Source organism: Colius striatus (genome assembly GCF_028858725.1).
Source record: "Colius striatus isolate bColStr4 chromosome 3 unlocalized genomic scaffold, bColStr4.1.hap1 SUPER_3_unloc_1, whole genome shotgun sequence".
In the NCBI taxonomy this organism is placed as follows: Eukaryota; Metazoa; Chordata; class Aves; order Coliiformes; family Coliidae; genus Colius; species Colius striatus.
The window spans coordinates 1-10,789 of record NW_026908390.1 but is presented as its reverse complement, the minus strand read 5'-3'; the positions used below and the strand labels follow the sequence as shown (position 1 = coordinate 10,789).

The following is a 10,789-nucleotide window of genomic DNA, read 5'->3' as shown; positions in this document are numbered from 1 at the left end:
AGGGCCACAGGAGCCATCTCTGCCTGGGACCCCAGCTCAGGAACAGGCCCCCCTGACCATGCCAGGCACGGCCCTGCTGCTCCCCAGCCCTGGCAGCGCTCCATGCCTGGCCAGAGGCTGCATCACATCAGCTGCTGGGGGTAAGATGCCTTGAGGACAAGGCGGGCAGCAGAATATGGGTTTGGTAGGGAGTGTGAGCTGGTGGTAACTGCTGCCTGTCTGTAACAACTTCACGGCAGGAACGAGCAACGGTATGGAAATGACAAAACCGGGTGGACAGGGGAGACGGGGATGGATGGATGGACAGGGGAGGGCGGGGAATTGATTGAACTGGTGATGCAGGTGGAATTGCTTTGGCAACCGTACCATTAATACCAAACTGGGGCACAAAGTCAGCAAAACACATTGCCAAGGGGTAAACAAACAGGGGCTTGTGGTTTATTACTAATACAAGGAAGCTGCTAAAGGGGAAACTTGGGAAGAGGAAAAAGGGGCTGTAAAGGGAAGCAAATCACAACACTGGGGCTGTTTGGGGGCCCCTGTTGAGAAGGCCTCCACCTGATCACCACAGTGCAGTAACGGTGCTGTTGCCCTGACCAGCTCTTGACAGCCAGAGAGAACATGGGTGCTCTCCCTAGTGCCCGTGGGAGAACAGATATGCCAGCAGAGCAGTTGTGTCAGGGCTGCCCCACACTGGGTCCTGAAAGGGAGGAGGCAGCAGTTAAAAGGATGTGTCTTTCAGAATGGGGAAACAAAAAGCCCCACAGGGAAGAGGTTGGCTGGGCTTTGAGCAGCTACCAAGTCATTTCCTGATGGTAAAAATGGTCACCTGGCCTACAGAGGACCCAGGTTGGGGCAGCTGTGGTACCTGTTGGCCTGTTTCTCTCCCCTTCTCCCTGAGGGTGCTGCCTGATGCTTAGCAGTGTCTGGTGGATACTGGCCAGGGCCCAGCAGAGTGGGGTCAGTTGTGCCTCCTCAGAATAACCACATTTTCCTTTCAAGTACTCTGTCACTCTGTCATGGTACAGGGGTGAAGTTCCAAACCACTGGAGGTGAGAGTCCCCCACATCCCTGCCCATATTCTCCCACCTGCCATTCCACCCATGACTGTCCAGCCTTGGGGCAGATCTCTGGGGGACATGCTTAACAAATTTTACAGCCCTAAGCAAGACATGAAACCCATCCAGGAGACAGAGCAGTAAAAGCAGGATGACTGGAATGTCCCAAGGGTATTCAAAGGCTGCTGTAGTCAGAAAGAGCAGGTGAAAGGGTAGGAGGAAGCATCTCTTCCTGCCCTCCCCATAGACAGCATGAGATGACTAATGAGTTCTGAGAGGAAAGACTTGAGACACAGGAGTGTCAACAATGCTGCACACAGACACCAGCCAAACCCCAGAACCAATGAATCACTATATCATAAGTTGTCAGCACCCAGTACAACAAAACCGTGGTCCTCATCACTCCCCGAGATGCGATGAACAGCACCCCACGGGCACAGAGCAGTGTGACACCAGCATGCAAACAGAGGAGCCAGCCCTGTGAACAGCCGCCTCCTTTAATACAACAAATCTGGGTAACAAACTCGTTCCAGCACACTCTGGTCAGGCCTGTCCTTACCTCAAACTCTTCATGCCCCAGCTTGGGTACCAAAAGGCACTGCTGTGGTTTGAACCCAGCTGACAGTAACCAAACCACACAGCTGCTCACTCGCCCCTCCCCAGCTTGGCAGGGAAGGGATCAGGACACAGAGGCAAAGCTTTGTGCCTTGAGGTAAGGACAATTAAGTGGAGCAGCAGCAGGAGAGAACGGCCACAATGACAGCAAAGGAGTTGGATGGGGCTGGGAGCAGCCTGGGCTGGTGGAAGGTGTCCCTGCCTGAAGACGAAGGGGTTGGACTAGATGAGCTTTAAGGTCCCTTCTAAGCGAAACAGTTCTGGGATTCTGTGAAGGCAGACAGAAGAATTCCTCATCTAGACAGCATCCAGAAAGATCATCTCCTGGTCCTAACGGCAAGGTTCCTTGCAGGCATTTGCTTTGGCAACAGGAAGGCTGTGACCAGCTAAAGGCTCACTCTGCATTTACCTTACTGTGAAGCAGTTGTTACACTCTGAACTGATGCCAGAAAGGAGATAAAGCCCAGAGCAGAAGCCTGAGCATGCTGACAGGTCATACCTGCTGCTTCTGACTCTCATCCCATGTAGACACCACCTCAGCCTCCCTCAGATTCCCAAAAAGCCCCTTCTCCTACAGCAAAACCTGTGGGGAAGAGGACTCAGCCCAGGAGACCAGCCACAGACCAGTCCTGACTACAGCTCTGCTGCCTTGTTCCAGGACTGCAACTTGAGCCATCAGACATCCACCCAGAGCTCACCCCCTTGTCACCATCTCACCAGGCTGGGGACCTGAACCTGATCCTCCAGACTTCCCCAGGGCTTTGTGGCTCCCTGGCTCTGAACTGGGGCTGCAGGAGCCACACACATCGTCCTCAGCAGCTCCCACCATTCTGGGGTTCTACGATTCTCTGGCATCAAGCCTCCCAGCCACAACTGAACCTCACACACTCTTCTTCACAGCTTCCTTTTAGCTCAGTAGCTCCGGCACAGATGAGAATGTGCCCCCATGTGAACAGTGCTCAGCAGGCCACTGCTCCGCAGCACTGCACCAGCATCCCCCCATTCACATACCTCTGTCCTGCTTTTCTCTGGGACAGGTTTCATTTTCTTCCTAGTGGCTGCTACAGGGCTGTGGTCTGGGCTTACCTGGAAAAGAACACTGATAACCCACGGATGTTTTGATTATTGCCCATCAGGGTTTGCACAGCATCAAGGCCTTTTCTACTGCTCCTCCGCCCTGCCAGCGAGGACGCTGGGGGGCACAAGGACCTGGAAGGGAATGTGGGCAGGACAGCTGACCCCAGCTAGCGCCAGGACTATTCCAGGCCACAGGATGTCGTGCCCTCTATGCAAACCGTGGGCGGTTGGCACAGGCAGGTCCCTGCTCAGGCAGCATTCAGTGGTGGGGAGCCATTGCACTGGACACCACTTGTCTTTTCTGGGGTTGTTTCTCTCTGTTGTTATTATTACATTTGTTTATTATTATTATCTTCTAGTTTAGTTATTACATTGTTCCTATCTCAATTGACAAGCTTTGTTTTCTTTTCTTATCCCCTTCCTCACACTAAGGGAGGTGAGGGGGGAGCAAGCAAGTGGCTGCTTGGTACTTAGTTGCTGGCTGGGGTTACACCCCGGCAGCCTGACAGCCCCGACACGGCCCAGGCAAACGTTTCATTCTCAGGCACACGGGTTTTAATATTAAAATAATTCTGTATAAAAATAGTTTTGGAAACAGTACTCCACGCACAGCCAGGGGCATCCCAGCCCTGCAGCCGGGTCAGTGCCGGAGCAGCAACACAGCCAGGGCTCCTGCGCGTGGGGAGCCGCAGCAGAGCCTGCACCACGGCTAGGGGAGCTCGCTGGCACCTGCACCAGCCACAGACATCTTGCTCCTGCTGCCAAAAGGGAAACGCAGCCCCTCACCATGGCTGAGCTAGGGAAGGTCTGCCCGAGCTAGCCCGAACAGCCCCCAGCCCCAAGCCAGCCCCGGGACCCGTGGAGGGCAGCCAGCCCTGCTCAGGATGGTGCCCGTGCCCCCCGTGCAGGTGTGGCACGGCAGCAGCTAGATCTCTCCCAAGTCCTCATAGACAGGCGCCAGGCTGCACTCATCCACAGACTGCTCCTCCTGAGCGTGCCGGGGCCTCAGTACCCGGCTGTACAGCACCTCCACGTTGTTGTTGTTGCTGCTGTTGAGGCCAGGTTTGGTGGCAGCAGCATTCCCCCGCCGCCTGCCCGCGTCCCCGCTCCTCTCGGCGCCCTTGGCGACAAAGGCCACCTGGGGCTTGGGGGCAGGCACCGGCCTGGAGCCCTTGGCCTTGGCCTGGAAGGCGGGCACCGAGTAGTCGTCCATGCCGGGGCTGTAGGGGTACTCATAGCCGCCGCGGCCGTCGTGGCCCTGCGTGCGCCAGGCCTGGCCCGGGGGCCGCGCCTCGTCGTAGATGCAGGCGGGAGCGGGCAGCGAGCGGGGCACGCAGCCCTCGGGCTCGTCGTAGATGTGCTCCCGCCGCCCCGGCCCCGCCTCGGCACCAACCCGCTCGTACGCGCCCACCGACGGCAGCCCGACGCTGGCCTCGCCCGAGGCCCCGCTCGCCGGCTTGCTGTCAACAGGGTCCGAGTACAGTGGGTCCGGCCGGGGCCGGAAGCTCTTCACCGAGTCCAGGGGCTCCGAGTACACGCTGGACGGGTCCTCGGGCGGCGGAGCGGCGCGGGGCGCCTTGGGCAGAGGGGAGCGGGGGGGGGTGCTGGGGACCGCGGGCTTGGGCTGTGGCACGGGGAGCTCCGGCAGAGTCCGGGTCTTCAGCAGAGACGCGGCATCTCGCTCCTCCGCGGCCGCGCCGGGCCGGGGCGCGGGGCCCGCTCTGGGCAGCGGAGCGTCGGCCCCCTCCGCGGGCAGCTCCAGGCTCAGGGAGTCTGCCAGCGCCTGGCGGAGCAGCGTCACGCTGGGGCCGTCCGAGTCCAGCGAGCCGCAGCTCTGCCGGTTCTCCTCCGCCTGCGCCTTCTGCTCCCGGATGGAGGCTTCCACCAGGCGGAAGATCTCGTTGCCCTGCTTGGTCTCAAAGGTGAAGTTGCCCGGGCCAGAGTCGCAGCGCCTGCCTGCTTCAAAGGAGAACATCACCTGCAGGGGAAGTGGAAGGGTCACGTCCTGCCCAGCACCCGCCAACGCGGCACATGGGCTGCGCTTCCTGCCGAGGGCACGAGCCTGCGGCGCTGACCCTGCACATCCTGCAAGAGGCTTCTCTGAGCACCCGGCGCCTTCCGCTCCCCGCCCGTGCCCAGAGGCTGTGTGGTGCTGGGGCAGGTAGGCTGCCCAGCGGCACAGAACAAGCTGTGAAACTGGAGCAGGATGTGGCCCTTAAGGGGACACCACTACGAGCTGCCCTGGGGCCGGGGCTGCAGGTCCTGTGGGAGGCCTTATCTGCAGGGTCAACAACTGGCACCAGACAGTCACGGAAATGATACGCAGTCAGCACTGAGAATGGAGTAGGGTGAGAAGATGAGTTCAGCAGGGAAAACCATTATGGACATTTTGGTAAGTCTCCATCTGTCAGGCAGAAGGGAGGTGACCCAGAGGTGAGAGAGAAGACAGAGCAACACGGCTTTCCACAGGAGAAAAGCCAGAAGCAGCAGCTTGGCTACCAAGAGGAAGCAAAGCACTTGCCTCACCCGCATTACTCTGTTAACGGCATTAAGTGATTTAAAGAGCACCAAGGCTGTGCTCACCAGGCCTGAACACACACAGGTTCACACCAGGAGATGCCCACACCCTTCCTGAACTCAGTCCCCAAACCCAGGAGAGGTTTTCTGCCTCACCGGTGCTCTCACACACAGCAGCCGTCCCTGGGGTTGCTGCAAAAGCCTCTGGGGCCAGACTTCCTTTTGTGGGTCAACGCTATCAAACACAAGCAGAGCCAACCCATCAGTGGTCAGGGACCTGCGGGTTCAGCCGCCGGCTCCTCACGCCGCGCGGCTCCCGCCCTGCCCAGCACCAATCCTGCAGATGACCAGATGCCTCCCCACAAGCAGCTGCTCTTTCCACTTCTGTTTTGGTCAAGCGCCACAGAACGCACCACGGGCAGGCTCATGCTGCCACTTCTATAAACAGCCCTGGCAACGCCACTTCCTCCCCATCCAGAGCAGCAGGTATCTCCTGCACACAGGGTGGTGGCAAGACAGATAGGGGACCTGCTGCTGGAGGACACCAGAGAGAGGACACCTACCCAGGTCAGCCGGGCTAAGAGCAGTACGCTCTGACAGGTGAACAAAGAGTAACTAGTGTCTCAAACCAGCGTCTCCCGCTCTGACCACCATCCTTTGGGAGGAATGGACTGACTCTCAGGTCCCCAGAGGCTGGGCAGGGCTTGTGCCCACACCTGCCCTGCGGAATGGGAGCAGGTCAGCTGCAGGGGTGCTGGGCAACAAGGCCAGTGGAGACTGCAACAGCCCCAGTGGGAATGGGTCCGGGACCACGCAGAGAGGGGCTCGGTACAGCCATGCCCTCGGCGTCCCGCTAGCCCAGGCTCCTGCACAGTGCCCCGGGCCAGAGGCCAGACAGATCTCAGACCCCCAGTGACCCTGCTGCAGCGTTCGGGGCCTGTAGTGGATGTGGCCCTCGGCACAGCAGCCCCTCACCCCGCAGCAAGGGGAAGCCTGCAGGGCCCTGGCACAGGCACCCGCAGGGCTCCGTCTCCCACCTTGTCCCGGCCGTATCTGCGGAGCAGCCGGTAGGGCCAGACGTAGAGGACGGCGTTTGTCCGCGGGTCCTTCAGGATGAGGCTGTCGCGCTCGGCCTTCAGCAGGTAGGCGCCACGCAGCTCGCAGCGCTCGGCGGCCTCGGTGCGCTGCGCCGTCACCCAGAAGGCGTTCACTGCGGGGACAGCGGTGCTCAGGGGCCAGCGGCTCAGAGGCCTTGCCCTGAGCGCTGCAGCCCTGGCGACGGGGCAGCAGCAGGACAGGCCTCACAGAAGGTGGCCTGAAGTGGGGGCAGCCAGTCCTACCTTCATCTCTGGAGTAGTAGATGGAGTTCACGGCCATCTGCAGGGCTGGTGCCTCCCCGCTGCCCTCTCTGACACGCTGGGCCAGCACACCACCATCACTTGGGCTGTTTCCCTGAGAAGGGAAAGCAGATCAGACTCTGGGTGCCCTTGCAGCCACTGCCCCCCAGCCCCACATCGCCTAGGCCCCGCTGCCCTCCCCAGAGGCCTGCCCTGGCCCCTCAGCTGCCCTGCAGCCACACCAAGCCCTTCCCTGTCCAGAGCCAGCAACAAATCCCAGGGCTTCCTGCCCCGAGCTGACATGATTGTTGATGAAAAGGGGCCAGGCAGCACAGAAGGGGCTTCCCCAGAGCCTCTGGCACACCCTGGACTGTGCACTGGATGGGCTGCAGAATAACACAGTTCCTTCTGGCAGCCCAACCCTGCACCCTGGCACCGAGACACAGCCCCTGCGCAGCAGTGCCAGGGGTGTCCATGCCCACCACACTGCTGCCCACCTGCCCATGCAGGCGCCCGAGGCGCAGCACAGCTCTGTGTCCTCGCTGGCGTGAGCGTGTCTGTGTGTCTGTGTGTGTGCCACCTCTGCACAGGCGGGACGCAGTGCCGGCCTCAGCACACAACCCGCAGAGGGAAGCAGAAGGGAAGCAAGCGCGTCTATTTTAGCACATGCAGAACTGAAAGTGCAACGCACGCACTGCGAGCCACCATGCCCCAGCAGCAAGGTCCCTGAGGAGCCTGTGACCCTCAAAAGCCTCGGTGCTATCACCCAGCAGCAGAGATTCCCCTCCAGGAAAGCCTCAGGCAAGCCACAGGCTCGTGGACACCCTGCAGGAGCTTTGCATCCTTGCACAAGTGTCTGTGCTGGGATGGGAGCGACAAGCTGTTCCTCAGGGTCACGTGGGGTGGGGTTGCAGCAGAGTCTATGTCTTGCAGAAGTCAAGCCGTCAGTTTCAGTTTAAAACTCAACACATGAGCTTCTTCACAAGAGTCAAGGCCCAAAAAGGGTCATCAGGCCCTCTTGTTTAGCTCCTAACGGAGACCACTAAAACCTTGTGCCCTCAGCGCTGGTAGCTGTGGCTCCTGCTCAGCTAAAGCATCTAATGCAGCCTGGGATGGGGAAGTCAAGGGCCAGGGGTCTGACAGAGTCCTTCAGGGCTCCATTTCACTGCACTCTCCCTCATGTTCCCTAGAAAAATCAACCCCGTTCTGAGCTCGAGACAACCTCTGTCCCCAGCTCCCAAACCACTGCACCCTGCTTACCTGCTGGGCACCAGCCAGCAGCAGGATACGGAGCCACCATCCCCACGTGGGCAGCCAGAAATCACAACTGAGCATCCTCAGCATTTCACAGAGGCCACGTGCAGCTCCTGCACCTCTCACTCCGGGACAGGCCTTTCTAGAACACAGGCCATCCTCACAGCCCTTCACCCACATCACTCCCTAAACTGTCAGGTTGCTTCTGGACCTCAAGCACGCACCGATGGCTGCTCTGTGAGGGGAGGCACAAGCATAGCCCTGCTCCGAGCAGATGCCTCCCCTGCCTTGCCACCAGCCTGCACCACTCCACGGCCACTGCCTGGACAGAGGCTGCAACACTACACCACACAGACACGAGCACAGAGAGAGTCATTTGCAGCATGCTACCAGTGCCTCTGAGCCTGCTCAGCAAGGCACTTGCTGCACGGACACATTTGGCTGGACAGCAGACTGCAGGGAAATGCAAGCAGGGACAAAGAAAAGGCTTAATAGGTAAATCACACTCAGCAAAATGTCCAGGTCCTTGTGGGAAACCCCTGTGGTCAGCAGCTGTGCAGCCAACCATCCCGTGAGGCAGCCCTGCCCCAGCAGAGCACAGCCCAGGGCTGTGCAAACATCTCCTGTGAGGGTCAGGAGGGGACCCACAGGGCAGGGCAGGCACTGGCCGCCTGCAGAGAAGGGAGGAGAGCCACCACCTTCCCTTCCCCGGCAGCCCCACGCCGGCTGCACACCAGCCCCCCGGCACAGAGCAGCTTGCAGGGACCAGGGAGCCTGAGGGATGGCTGCAGGCCCAGCACTGACAGAGTGCTCCCAGGGAGGGCCGAGCCCCAGGGCTGGGCGAGGGGCTGCACTGGCCCTGCAGCCATGCAGGATCCAGCATTGCCACGCTCCAGGGCCTCTGTGGCTGGAAAGGCAGGGGGAGGTGAGCGAGAGGAAACAACCCTCAGACATCACCTGGCCCCGCCAGGTCTCCCCCAGGCTGGGAGCGAAGGGCCTGATGTGAAATGTGGAGACACAAACAAGAATTACCGAGAGCACAGAAAGGAGTCCCATACCCAGCTGCGTGGCTACCGGCACAGTGGGAACTACCGAGAGGGGACCGCGGTGCCCAGGCAGGAGCTCTGGCCGCCTGGGACCACTCACACGTGCCTCAAGCTGCCCCCAGCCCTCCTGCTTCCCGACAAGGGGTCGCACCCCCACCACACACGCCCAGCCACCCCCAGCCCCACGCAGGCTGCCGGCAGCCGCCCCTCTCCCGGGGCCCAGGTGCCAGCAAGGCGCCCAGGTTTCCCGTGCGCTCGCCTCGGGGCTCACCGGGAAGGCGATCTCGCAGAGCTTCGCCACCCACTCCTCACTCTGCTGCTTGTCAGCCGCGAAGAGGTAGCTCCTGTCGCTGGTCTCCAGGCGGAAGACGGCGGTGCCGGGCCGGGGGCCGCTGTCGGGCACCGGAGCCACGCTGGTGCAGTCGGCCATGCGCACCACGGTGCGGTCCAGCCGCCGGGTGCCCAGCCGCTCGGGCGGCGCCGACGGCTCCTTGCAGTCGAAGAACTCCAGGCGGGCCACGCCGTGCTGGCTGGCGGGGTACAGCACGAACCAGCTCCGCTTCCACCTCTGCAAGGCAGCGCGGTCACACCGCGCCGGGCCGTGCGGGACGCTCCGCTCCGCCGGACGGACACCGGCCCCGGCCCGCGCCAGCGCGGCCCCGCGGGAACGAGCCCCGGCGGGAGGGGCGGCCGCGGGACCTCTCGGCCGCCGCGGGGCCGGGGCCGGCGCCGACAAAGCCCCGGGACCCACTTCCCCAATCGCCGGGCGGCGCCCGCGGCCCCGCAGCGCGCACAGCCGGGACGGCCGGGCAGCGGCGGCGGCTCGGAGCGCCCCTGGCCCCCGGGCCGGGGCAAGTGAGACCCCCTCCCGCCCCCGCCCCCGCTCCGCCCCAGCCCGGCCCGGCCCGGCTCGGCTCGGCTCGGCTCCCCCCGGCCCGGCCCGGCTCGGCTCGGCTCGGCCCGGCCCGGCCCGGCCCGGCCCGGCGCGCGGACCTGCCACCCCCCGACCCCGCGTTGCGGCGAGAGCCGCGGCGACCGCCCACCTTGGTGCCGAACTTGTGGCTGTGCTGCACGAGCAGAGCCCCCTCCTTCACCGGCGGGTCCATCCCGCGCCCCGCGCTTCCGCACGCCGCCGCCCGCGCCGCCGGGGCCGGGCCCGGGGAGGGCCGGGGGCGGGGCCGGGCCGGGGGGGCCGGGCCGGGGCAGAGCGGGCCGGGAGGGGGCGGGAGGGGGTCGTGTCCCCTGCGGGGCGGCGGCCCCGGCGCGTGTGCCGGTGGGAGCGACAACGCCAGAGCCCGAGCACCGGCGCCAGAGTCGGCGGCTGGAGCTTGTCCGGGGACAGCAGAAGATGCCGCGGGGACGTCCGCGGTACGGGCTGGCCCCTGGCCCCGGAAGGCAGGTCACCCGGGAAACACGACGGGTAAAACCGTCTCGCACGGAGTCAGGACCGCCCCGACCCCCTCCGCGAAGGAGCCTCCTGCGCATCCCCCCCGGCCGAGCATCCTCTGGGCCGAGCTCCGGGCCCGGCGCGGCTGCCCGCGGGGGCTTGTGCCGGCGAGGGCAGGAAACCCCAGGGGAAGCTCTCCCGGACCTTGCTGCAGATAAAAGAGAGGAAGCGCTCCGGGGTGTCGAAGTTGAGAACGACTTTGAAGTGCCCGTCTGTCGTGGTTTTACCCCAGCTGGCCACTCGCTCACCATCTCCCCCCGCTGGGATGGGGGAGAAATTCAGAAGAGTAAAAATAAGGAAACTTGTCGGTTGAGATAAAGACAGATTAATAGGGAAAGCCAAAGCCACGCATTTGAGCGAGGAATTCATGCCCCACTTCCCCTCACAGGCAGGAGTTTGTCACCTCCGGGATCCATCACCCATGATGGTGATGGTGAC

At 62.4% G+C, this 10,789-nt stretch overlaps 1 protein-coding gene across 1 annotated transcript; it reads right to left on the bottom strand.

Annotated features, from left to right (window-relative positions):
* Positions 1–438: 438 nt before the first annotated feature.
* DOK1 (docking protein 1) lies at positions 439–10,048 on the bottom strand. Its single transcript, XM_062019604.1, has 5 exons — positions 9,948–10,048; positions 9,176–9,472; positions 6,608–6,719; positions 6,305–6,477; positions 439–4,728 (listed from the first exon to the last, which is right to left on the bottom strand). Exons 1-5 carry the CDS (start codon positions 10,008–10,010, stop codon positions 3,676–3,678), a joined length of 1,698 nt encoding a protein of 565 aa, XP_061875588.1. The 5' UTR covers positions 10,011–10,048; the 3' UTR covers positions 439–3,675.
* Between the last annotated feature and the right edge of the window lie 741 nt (positions 10,049–10,789).